Source organism: Bos indicus, chromosome 10 (assembly GCF_029378745.1).
Source record: "Bos indicus isolate NIAB-ARS_2022 breed Sahiwal x Tharparkar chromosome 10, NIAB-ARS_B.indTharparkar_mat_pri_1.0, whole genome shotgun sequence".
NCBI classification, from domain to species: domain Eukaryota; kingdom Metazoa; phylum Chordata; class Mammalia; order Artiodactyla; family Bovidae; genus Bos; species Bos indicus.
This window is the reverse complement of record NC_091769.1, coordinates 20027473-20039793: the sequence shown is the minus strand read 5'-3', so window position 1 is coordinate 20039793 and position 12321 is coordinate 20027473. Positions and strand designations below refer to the sequence as shown.

Here is a 12321-nt window from a genome sequence, read left to right as displayed (position 1 = left end):
GAAAATGGCCATTTGAAGGATGATAGGGAGTGTGGTGGACTGGGGAAAACTGGAGAGCATATCTTCCATCTGTATCAGGCACTTCTGCTCATCTCTGGCCACTGCAGCCAAATGGTATGGGCCCAGGTTTCTAGATCTATAGATCTATCATAAGAAGCAGAAATGGGGATTTTGGTGCAAATTTTGTTGACAACTATCTTAGATTGGGCTCTTCTGGTGCAGACCTTCAGGTGAGGATTTGTATAAGGTGATTTGAGTGTGTGTGTGGGGGGAGAAAGTCTGGTAGGAAAATCTGGTAAGAGATTGGAGAAGAGGGACAGGGGAAGGAAGGAAAGGAATAGAGAGGAAAGAAGGAAGCCAAACAAGGCTGACACCAAGCTAAGTCTCAGGGGACACTCTCTGACAGGACACAGCACACCTCAAGACCTCAACTTGCAGGCAGCAGAAGCGGTGGCAGAGGATGAGGGGGTTGGATGGCATCATCGACTCGATGGACATGCATTTGAGCAAACTTTGGGACATGACGAAGGACAGGGAAGCCTGGCATGCTGCAGTCCGTGGGGTCCCAGAATCAGTCGTGACTTAGTGACTGAACAACCACAGCAGCAGCAGCTCGCCTGGACTTGTCTCAATCAGGGCAAAGGAGGTGGGCGTTTTATATCCCTTCACCAGTCAGTCACAGGTTCAGGGCACTGACAGCCCTCAGCGCTAGCAGGCAAAGTGGTTTCCTGGAGCCAGACCTCTGATAAAGAGCTTTGAGTGCTGGCTGTAGGGAATGCAGGCCTGGTGCGTTTCTGGAGACGTGTGAGCACAAGCTGTAAAGGGCTGCTAGGGGCCCTGGGCAGAGCACTGGCTATAGAGACTAAATAAAAATTGTAAAAGAGCGAAGTGGCCAAAACCATCCCGAACAAACCTAACTCATCTGTGGGCTGAATGCAGCCATCTATGGGAGCAAGAGAGGGCTATAGGCTGGCAGCAGCAGGCAGGCCAGCCTGGAGGTACCAGGCTCAGGGTCCAGCGTGGGCCCCCACCTGGGGAAGCTTCTGCAGAGGGCCATGTCTTGCCATGGCTCACTGTTAGGCTCCTGTTCTTTGGAACCTCTGTGTGATTGGACGTAAGTGCCATGCCCAGGACAGCAAGCCCCGCCCCCTGCCCACTCCCTGCAGCAGCCTGGGCTGTGGGCAGCAGTGCCCATGGCTGATAGTCAGGGCACTGGCAGATTGAGGTCAGAGGTGTCATGAACACCTGTGCTGCAGAAGTGCCTACACCAGCCTGGCAGAATCCCTTCATGACAGGAATTCTCTTTGGGCTGAAAAGTTTGCATGATTTCTGCTGATAGAAGAAGCAATGGCTTGTCCAAGGTCACACAGCAGACCTCTAGCAGAGCCGGATCAGGTCCAGTTAGCGCTTTTGACTCCCAGCAGTGTGGTCCACATCCCTGCAGAGCGTGGTGAAATGCGTGTGGGCTTTGGGGTTAGGATTAATTAGACCTGAATTAAAATCCTGGCTGATTGACTAAGAGGCAGCCTTAACCCCAAGCCTCAGTCTCTTATCTGCAAAGTGGGAGTAAGTCATCCCTTCCTCAGTGGATTGTTGCGAGGATTAAAAGAGATAACGTTTGCAAAACCCTTGGTGTGAAGCCCGGTGCAGAGAACTGTTTAATAGACGCCCCTCCCCACTCAATTTTCTTGTAACCCCCCTGCTTCTATAGGGTCTTTATTTTTCTTAAAGACTTTCTGTCCATGGTTTCTTTGGTTCCTCACACCTTGCTGACGAGCTCAGCAGGGCGGGATTTATTATCCATATTTGTCAGAGGAAACCGAGAGTGAGGGGGTCAGCTGCCCAGTGGCAGGATTTTGACCCAGGTCTCCCGACTCCGGTTTCCTGCCCTTCCCACGTTCTCAGGCAGCCTGAAAGGAGGCTGGCTGGGTCTATTACCACTCCCTCTGTTGGGAGAGACTCCCCGCTCAGACTGGGGAGGCAGGCAGTGGAGGGGAGGAGCGTGGGGTGAGTTCTTTGGGAAGTTTGGGTTTGAGGAACCTGGGGGACTTGGTGCAGAGAGGGGTTAGCATCTGGGTCTGAACTCAGGGCTAAGAGGGGACAGTGCCTGGGGGGGCTCAGGGTAGTGGTGGCCAGGGCAGCTCTGAGTGGCTGCCGAGGGAAGATGGAGGTGAACCTCCTGGAATGCCCTGATGGGCTTATCTCTTGGTTTCTGTCCCAGGTGGAAATTCAGAACCATTTGGGGCCCCTCAGTCCCCAAGAAACCCCAGAAGCTCTGTGTGTCTTGAAATTACTGCTAGTCTGCGGATTAAAAGCAAAGGAGTCAGGACTTCCCCGGCGGCCCAGTAGTTAAAATTCTACACTCCCAGTGCAGAGATGCAGGGGGTGTGGTTCGACTCTGGTCAGGGAACTAAGATTCCACATGTTGTGGAATATGGGGGAAAACAAAGCAGAGGCGTCGCTCTTTCCCTTCTCTGACATCAGTGCATGTCTCCAGGCCCCAGACCCCTGGGGGCGAACCTTGCTCCTCACCTATGCCTGGGCCCTGGGGACCATGTATTCTGGGGAGAGCTGGCTGAGTTGCCAGTGGCTGGGCAGGGTGGGCCCGTGGCCTGTTTCCCCTCTGGGCTACCCAAAACTGGCCAGGCAGGCTCTCACCCTGAACAAAGGCCCCAGGTCGGGGCTGGAACTGGACAACATTACCTGCTCTCATGGGCAGGAAGGGAGATCCTGGGAGGCCAGATGGAAGACTCCCTGCACCCCCCCCCCCATCCACACACACACCCTTATCTTGCCGACCAGCTGGGAAGGAAATTACTTTGAGTTGGTGGCTGCCAGGCACACTGTCTAGCCAAGGGCTCCCACTAAACCCCTGGGATTGGATTGGGGTTTCCCAGCTGGCCCCGGGAGCCCTGATTCCAGATTCTCAGTAGCCTACCCAAGTCCTGGGGCTGTTCCCAGTTTCACTTTGGCTGGGAGGAAGCAGCAGGGAGACCCTCTGAGGCCTCCAATCTCAGGCTGAGCTGAGGAAGGAGGTATTTCACAGGGAAGACTCGGCTCTGTCTCCTCCACTGACTGTGACTCACACGCATCTCTTCCCTTCTTTGGACTTCAGTTTCCCTACCTGTCACATGTGCTCCGATGTTCCCGGAGGCTGGGCCTCAGGCCCCCTCCAACCTCCCTGGGCGAGGATCACGTTAGCTGGTCGTCCTGAGGACACAGTCATGGCCCTGGATGGGGGCTGGGGAGCTGGCCTCCTGTGGGGAAGGAAAAGCTTCTGAGAGGCTGGGGTCCCGACCCTCAGCCTTCAGACCCTCCCCGAGCCCAGCCCAGCCCAGCCCAGTGCAGGCCAACCTCCCGTCCAGAGGTCCTGAATGTTAGTATAGCTGCTCTTAGGAGTCAGGGCAGGTGGAGGGGCTTGGCAGGCGCAGGCGATTGTCTCTGAGGATGCCAGCCTCTGCCTCCATCCTGGGTGGCTCTTAGGAGTCAGGGCAGGTGGAGGGGCTTGGCAGGCGTGGGCGATTGTCTCCGAGGATGCCAGCCTCTGCCTCCATCCTGGGTGGCTCTTAGGAGTCAGGGCAGGTGGAGGGGCTTGGCAGGCGTGGGCGATTGTCTCCGAGGATGCCAGCCTCTGCCTCCATCCTGGGTGATCTAGGTCAGCATCTTCCTCCCAAACCTCTTCCAGCCAAGCCTCTTCCCTCCCTCTGAGGTGAGAGCTTGTTATAGGCACAGAGGCTATTGTTAGAAACCATGGTTACCCCCCTTCAGATGTTCCCCTGCAGGGCCCAGCACCCCAGTGACCCATCCCAGAAGCCTCTTCTTTCCCTCGGCAGCATCTTGGAGTGGTGGGAGGGGCTGGAGGCAGAAGGTCAGGCCGGGGCGTGTAAACCCTGATAAATATCTTCTCCTTTTGGGGCTCAATTTTTCTACCTCTCTCAGAATTGGGAGTTCAGGATGACCCAGAGGCATGGTCCTGGGCGGTGGGAGTGGGTCTTCTCTACAAGCCCCAGGAAGGGACCTAGCATGATGCTCAGCTCAGCCACCTCTATTTGGTACCCAGGAAACACACACACACACACACACCATCCACTCTCTCCGGCCCTGGACTGCTGTCCTTAATGTGGTCACTTGTTCCAGAGACACAGGGAGAAGGTTTTCCCTCTTCCCTAGGAGGAAATGAGTCTCAGGAGGGAACTCAACCAAGAAGAGGCCTTGGCAGAAACTCCAGTTTCTGGTCTCTCCCCAGGACTGAGGAAATCAGCTCTTTGTTTTGAGGGCTGGGAAAAAGATGGAAGGAAAGGAACTACCATGTGCTGAGTACCTCCTGTGTGCCAGCTGATCCCCAGGACAGCCCTGGGAGCTGGCATGAGGAAACTGAGGCTCAGAGCAGAGAAGGCACTTGCCCACTGTGGGAGGCAGTGGGAGACACATGCTGCCCTGTGGTCCAGAAGATGCAGAAGGGAGCAGGAGTAGGAGCATCCCTTGAGTGCCATGCTAGGCTTGGAGAGGGAATTGCCCAGGCCACCTGCCTAGCAAGCCTTGTGGGGCCCTCAAAATGAAGACACTCAATCCCTGGAGTCAGAACTAACATCATAAAAGGGGGTTTTAATGAGGTATAAAGAGCAAGACAAATATTTGCACAGTGCAGCTGACTTGCAGGTGGCCTGTGGCCCCAGCTCACAGTGGGGACACACGAGTGTTTAGCAACCTCTCCCAGCAACGTTCAGCCTTGCTCTCAGGAACCACACCTGGGTGCTGTGGAGTGTTGGGGGAGGGGTGAGTGTCCACTATCTGGGGTCTCCTCTTAGACTGAATGGAAATGCCCCCCCAGCTCTTTGCAGAAAGCTCAGACTTTGCATGTTGGTGCCCCTAGCTTAGTGTGTGAGAGCCATCCACGGTACCCCTCACACCACCAAAACTCCCACTACCCACCCCTGCTGGACCTCCTAGCACCTGCACCCTTCAGCCAATACGAGGCACACTGCCACCACCACCACCACCACCACACTCTTGTATGAGGATACGTGAGTCTGTGCCACGTGAAGGGAAAAGCACCTTTTTCCTTCCTGCAAAGCCAAGTGTGTGCATGCTCAGCTGCTCAGTCATGTCTGACTCTTTGCGACCCCATGGACTGCAGCCCGCCAGGTTCCTTTGTCCATGGGATTCTCCAGGCAAGAATACTGGAGTGGGTAGCCATTCCTTCTCCAGGGGATCTTCGCAACCCAGGGATCAAACCTGGGTCTCCTGCATTGCAGGCAGATTCTTTACTGTCTGAGCCACCAGAGAAGCCCAGAGTGGGGCCTTTTTCAAATGCCACCGTGCACCCTCATGGCACCTCTGGCCCCTATCATCCCCATCACTGTCTTCCTCACCTTTGCCTTTGTCACTTAAGCACGTCTCAGTTCCGGAGACCCTGCCACTTGTCCTGCATACTCGTTGCTGAGATCCTGATAAAGGCAAGATTAGACAGGGACCTGATCTTGGAAGAAAATTAGTTACAAAGAAAAGAAAAACAAGGATGATAGAAAAAGGAAAGACATTGCATTAAAATGTGCCAAGCTTGATCTGGTCTTTAAGACCCAAAGTAAGACATAGGAAGGAGCCATTATCATAGGCTGTAGAGTCTGGGATGTTTTCTAAAATTGGTCCAAGGCTTTCTTCAGTGCAGTATATGGTTCAGGCTATTAGAACAAGATACCACAGGTTGATGGGCTTAGACAACAAATATTTATTTTTCACAGTTCTGGAGGCTGAAAGGATATTAGAATGCTGTTGTGGTCAAGTTGTGGTAAGGGCCCACTTCCTGGTTTATAGATAACCATGCTCTTTCTGTGTCCTCAGGTGGCCATATATTGTTTCATATGTCTCTTCTTAAAAAGGCACTAACTCCATTCATGGGGATCCCACCCTTATGACCAAATCCTCTCCCAAAGGCTCCACTTCCTAATACCATCACATTGAGGTTTAGGGCTTCAGTGTATGGATTTTGGAGAGACAAATATTCAGTTCATAAGAGTCGGAAATGAAGGAACTTAATAATAATGATTCTCTCCCCACTCCACCTCCTATGTATTTCTGTATGGCCCAGAGCACTTTCTTAGCCAGTTTAATTTCTTGAACAACCCTGAGAAGTGAGGGCAGATATATAGCTTTATTGTAGTTGAGGGGTGGTGGGTGGTGAGAACAGATGCTAGCCATCTCTGAGACTAGGTGGTTCCATGTCACTCCCCCTCCCCCTCCCCCCAGAGTAGGGGAGCTGGTGTCACCCTTATCGACCAAGACTGTGAAAGGTTAGTGAGTCGAAGGTCATGGAGCTACTGAGTTTACCTAAGCAGGTACTGAAGAGACATAAGTGGAATATTCCCTTGGAGCTGCATCTGGGGCGCTGGTCCTCAGGAGCTGCCTGCCCTGCCTGGTCTCTAGTACCCACCTCTCCTTACACAGGGATATGTCAGCTTAGTCAGGCAACGGCATGCTGACAACCCTGGGGCTGGGATATGGGCCCCACTGGGGCTAGGCTGCTGGGCACACAGCTCTGTCTATGGTATTACACTGTGTGCCAGGCTTCCAGGATGAAACACCTGAGGTCCAGCTTGCAGTGTGGATCGGGCCACATCACTTGGTCACTTTGGGTTTGAATTGTAGGGCTTCCCTGGTGGCTCAGATGGTTAAGAATCTTCTTACAATGCAGGAGACCTGAGTTCAATCCCCTGACTCAGGAAGATCCGCTGGAGAATGGAATGGCAACCCACTCCGGTATTCTTGCCGGGGAAATCCCATGGACAGAGGAGTCTGGGGGGCTACAGTCCATGGGGTCACAAAGAGTCATACACAACTGAGCAACTAACATTTTCACTTTATTTACAAAATGGAGTTACTGAAAACCACCCTTTCTGCCCTGGACCAGTCTAAGAATTTTCAGGTAGCCCTGGGTTCCAATCTGCCTCTTCTGTTGCCACCATGACTGAGGGCAAGTCCCTTTACTTCTCTGAGCCTGGGTGTAAATGGGTTAACATCTTCAGCAAAGTGTTGTTGTGAGTTTGAAAGAGATGATGAATGAGGGACTGGGTGCCTCCCGGCAGGTACAGTGTTACTGTCCCTCTGTCCCAGGGATGTAAGGGGCGATGGGACAAGCTAGAGCTGCCATGGTTCATGAAACTGTCCAAGGTCTGTTTCGTCTTTTCAGCTGGTACATCCAGAGTCATGCTACTAAGGGGGCCACAGGTGGGCACAACCCAGGGGGTGATGGACAAGACGTATTCATCTTCGGTTTTTCCAGACCAAGACCCAGGCTAAGCCCACATTTCAGAAGGGGAAACTAAGAGGCTTCCCTGGTAGCTCAGTGGTAAAGAATCCACCTGCCAATGCAGTAGACACAGGTTTGATCCCTGGTCTGGAAAGATACCACATGCTGTGGAGCCACTAAGGCCATGCACCGCAACTCTATGAGCCTGTGCTCTAGAGCCCGGGAGCCACAACCACTGAGCCTGTGCACTGTAGCTACCGAAGCCCGTGCGCCTGGAGCCTGCGCTCCGCAACAAGAGAAGCCACTGCAGCAAGAAGTCCGAGTGCCACAACTGGAGAGGAGCCCCCGCTCGTCACAACTGGAGAGAAAAGCCCACACAGCAACGAAGACCCACCACGGCCGAAAAGAATAATAATTTTTTAAAAAAAAAGAAAGCAAAACTAAGGTCTCAAGTATCAGAATATCCTACCACCAGCTACGGGGCTGTTACTAAAAGACCACTAGCCAGGGGTTGAAATATCTAGAGTCTGTTTCTTGAGGTCTCAGTTTCCCCCATCTGAAATGGACTTGAACTAGCTCTCTGTGGCATTTGACAAGTCTCCAGGTTTTGCCCAAAGCCCCTCTCCAGGAAGGCTGTCTACCTGGGAGTCACATGGAGGGACCAGAACTCTGGGTGGGGCACCCCCAAAGTCTCCCAGGCCAGAGGCAAGGTCAGAACTTCCAGAAGCTTCCCTCTAGACTTCTTTCCACCTCTGTCCCCTCACCATCCTGTCTCCAGGATGACCCCTGCTGAAACTGGGCCAAGAGGCAGCTCTGGGAGGAGGGGATGGGGCAGGGGTGCTGGAATGTGCCCCTCGGGCCTGCCCAGCCACACTTCAGCCCCTCACTTTGGAGCCACAGGAATAGAGATGGATGGGTGGCCATCCACCTGGGGATGGCCTGGGGCCCCTCTGGGGGCTAGGTGGGCTGGCGTTGAGGCTGACGTGGGCTGGGGTTGAGGCTGCTGTATTTTATTAAACTGTACAGGAAAGTATTACTTCTCATACATATTAACTCATCAGAAGGATTAATTATTAACAACTTATCAATTAATAATGCTTTGCAATTTATTGAATACTTCCATACCTAGTACTAAGCACTTTATATGTATAATTTAATCTTTTTGACAACCCACTCAAAGTTAAGAAGTTATATTGCATTTTCCAGATGAGGCAAAAAAGGATCAGAGAGGTTCAGGGACTTTCTCAAGGTCACACAGCTAGGAAGCGGGCAGGAGTGGGGTCTGGGATCAAGGACTGTGGGAACTTGGAGCCTGTGTGTCGATATGGCTCCCCCTCAGTTCCGTGGCTGCCTTAGGCAGAGCCCGCTTTCCCTGGGGTCTATCGAGAGACCAGTGACGGATTTAGGGAAATACCATTCGCCTGGCCTGACCACGCACGGTGGTCCCCTGGGAAGCCTCTGGCGGGCTGGCTCTTCTGCGTGTTGGCCTCACAGCCCATGCAAGCTGAGGAAGCAGTTTCTCTGCCCACTTTGGGTCTCATGGACCCCGCAGGCCCTCCCTTCATGTGTCTGGCCTGGGCAGCTGGACGCCCCATGGGAGGTACTCGGCATCCATGCGGATCCCAGATGGCATCCCTCTGGGGCCCCACTGCCTGCAGGCTGCTTCTCCCAGTGTCTGGCCTGATGCCTTCTCTCCTCGTCACGGCTGAGGTATGCACCAAGCTGGGCGCACCGCCCCATGTGTGCAGAGCAGCGGGGGGCTGCAAACAGCTGCGGGATCTGCCAGGTCTGGGACCAGGCCAGCCCCCCCACCCACTGCCCAGTGGGCCACTCTCTCCCCTCTGCCCGCAGATCTTTCACATGACCTACGACCTGGCGAGTGCTGTGGTGCGCATCGTCAACCTCATTGGCATGATGCTGCTGCTCTGCCACTGGGACGGCTGTCTGCAGTTCCTGGTGCCCATGCTGCAGGACTTCCCCGACGACTGCTGGGTGTCCATCAACAATATGGTGGTGAGCACCGGCCCGGCTGTGGGGGGGTACTGAGGACGGTGCCCCGGCCAGAGCAGACCGCATGTGGGGCCCTTGAGTCGTGGCATGCAGGACCTTCCACCGAGTGCTGGTTAGGGCGGCGCCCCCGCCTCCCTGCTGCTGCTGCTGCCACCTTAGAGCCTCCACCAAGCTTCCTCAGGGCCCCAACAGCACCAGGGAGACTAAGACCTGATCTCCCTCAGATTATACCAGGTGCGAGAAGGCCGGGCTGGTGGCTCCTGCCCTCTTACACGTCTGCTCCCAGGGGCAGAACAACCTTTAACAGCCTAGGAAAGAGAAGCCGGGGAGGGGCGCTGTGGGCAGCCCACACAGACCCCAGATCTCATGTGGCTGCCGCTTTCTGCTCCAGCAGCAGCCCAGGGCTGCCTTTCTGCCTCCTTGCCCCTTCTCACCCCCCTCCTTTCCCTGCCCCATAGACGCACACTCTGGTCACGCGTGGGGGTCCTGAGCAGAGAAGGCCGGTTAGATGGAGCCTGATCTCCCTCCCCCTCCAACCCTGTGGGTGGGTGAGAAGAGCCATGGGGCAGGGTCCCCCAGCCTCCCAGGGACAGGGTGAGCTCCAGGCAGGATGGAGGATCCCCTGGACCTGTGAGCCTTTCTCTGGCTCTGGGAACCCTCGCCTCCTCCTCTCAATCCATTAGTTTGGTTTGGTCTCTAGGGACCCCAGGGGTGGGAAAACTGGCTTTGAAAGAGGTGAAAGAGACCCTGAGGCATCTTTCAGCATTTTGTTGAGTTAAGTGTAAATGAATTGGCCAAATGGATCGAATTTCCGGGTCCCCAGAGGCTCAGCAGTAAGGCCGGAAGCCCTGGTTGGAGGCAAGTGGGGGCTGCCCCCCCCAACCCTGTCCCCCAGGCCGGGAGCCCAGGGCCCCTCCACCCCTGAAGATCATCAGCCCTGCAGACCTCCCACCCTTGTCTGAACTGAGAACCCCAAGACTAGCTCAGCTCTATCCAGGATGGTCAAAGTGACCTTGAACTTGGCAGCTCCTGTGCCTCCCTCCAGGTGCTGGAAACAATCTTGGTTACCTCTGTAGTGCTTAGGGCTCTGGGCAAGAGTCTGGGGGTCATGCGTGAGGGTTGATTTCCACATCAATGCTAATGCACCCGCCTTGTGGGCAGAGAGCACTGGGGAGGTGGGGTGTCACCACCTGGTGGCCCCCTCATTTGGGGCACTTAACTCTGCTCTGTGTGTGGGTGACAGGCCCACACAGGCACTAAATTTAGGAGGTGGCCCTTCCAAGCCCAGTGTTCCCACAGTGAGCCTTCCTTGAGACAGGGACTGGCTTTGCAGACAAAAATAGCCAGGAGCCTCGCTCCCTTTCTCTGTCCTCCCGCCCCCAGCATTGTGTGGGTTTCCGACCATCCACCTTTGGGGTAGGGGAGGGTAACAAGCGGCGCAGCCCTGGCTGGATGCAGGCTGGGTTCACACAGGAGGCACCTTAGCTCGGCAGCTCTTTAACTTTGCTCACCCAAAATGAGGACAGCGTTTTTGGCTCAGTCTGCCTGAGCTTGTCCCCCCAGGGGAAGCATATCTGGTTTTATAATTGAGGTCAGTGGGGAAATGGGCTTCACTTGGCAGTAGCTTGGTGGGAGGGATGGAGCTGCTTCAGCAAGTGCAGGACAGCGGGGTGGCCCAGCCGGGAGCCCTGGCTACTGGGGAGACTCCAGACTGCCCCAGGGGCTGAGACGTCAGCCAGGGGCTAGGCTGGGCCCATTCCTTTGCTGGGACTCCCGGTCTGAGCCCTGCCCTCCCTGCCTTGCCAGAGAATGGCCTAGGTGAGGGATTCATTTGGTCACCCCGGGCTGCCGAGCCTCCTCGCTCCTCAACCAAGGTTTTCAGCTGACAGCAAGGTTGGGAGCCTGGGCCCCAGCTACTGGGAGTTAGGCTGGGGGAGGGGTGTGGCTTTTCTAGGTGCTGGAGAGAAGGGCCTGCCTCTCCTTGGCCTACCCCTTCCCCATCTGCCCACCTGTGCATCTGTCCACAGAACAACTCCTGGGGAAAGCAGTACTCCTACGCCCTCTTCAAGGCCATGAGCCATATGCTGTGCATCGGGTATGGCCGGCAGGCCCCGGTGGGCATGTCGGACGTCTGGCTCACCATGCTCAGCATGATTGTGGGTGCCACCTGCTATGCCATGTTCATCGGCCATGCCACCGCCCTCATCCAGTCCCTGGACTCCTCCCGGCGCCAGTACCAGGAGAAGGTAGGGCGGAACGCCGGGGTCAACCCTGGGCTCTCTTAGGAGAACCTGCCCATCGCTCCTTCCCACAGGGAGCACAGGCTGACAGGCACGGGGCTTCCATGGGTCCAGCCCCTTCTGATGGGGGCTCCCTGGGTGGGCGACAGAGTGGGGGACTCCTCTTAGGGGACGCTCAGCTCCCAGCCTTAAAACACCTCTAATGTCTTTTATCTGTACCCTCTTTCCTCCTGCTGTAATGGGGGCCTGTGTCTCTTGCCTGAGGGCCCCTTTCCCACCTGGCCCCCTATGCTGTGTCCACAGTCCCCTCAGGCCTCCTCCTCTCCAGGGCCCTCACACCAGCACTGACACTTGCCCCATCTCTCCCTTCTTAAAAATGTCTGTCCATCCACCATCATTCGGCTTCGGCTGCTATCTTTTCTGCTCTCTGCCTCTTTCTCATGGACAAATTCCTAAAACCAACCAATGCACCATGCAACCAACCCAACTTGCATTGTTTGCGGATGCTGAATCTGCCCTTCTCTCAGCCTGCTGAGTCTGAGGTCATCTGTGCCCTCTGTGTTGCTAAAGCCAGCGGGTCCTGTGGGGTCCTTGTCTTGCTTGGCCCCTGACAGTTATGACTCCCTGCTGGGCTTCGTACTTGTTTGCACAACCGCGTGCTCTCTGCTCGTTTCCCCACTCTCCTTGGCTGGCTCATCTTCTCAGTCATCCCACGCTGGGCGCCTGGTGGCGTGGGCCCAAATCTCTGCTTCTCTCTCTCCAGTTTTCTTAGGGGCTGCTGTCTTCCCACCCCACCCCATGTTCTGTGTCCATCTCACTGCAGTG

General features: G+C 55.3%; 1 protein-coding gene across 1 annotated transcript in view; it reads left to right on the top strand.

Annotated features, from left to right (window-relative positions):
- HCN4 (hyperpolarization activated cyclic nucleotide gated potassium channel 4) overlaps nucleotides 1-12321 on the top strand; it is a 42166-nt gene that overhangs the window by 25877 nt on the left and 3968 nt on the right. The window contains exons 3-4 of the mRNA XM_019968244.2: nucleotides 9098-9259; nucleotides 11284-11502. Of these exons, the coding sequence (XP_019823803.2) occupies nucleotides 9098-9259; nucleotides 11284-11502 (381 nt within the window). The remainder of the gene's footprint in view (nucleotides 1-9097; nucleotides 9260-11283; nucleotides 11503-12321) is intronic.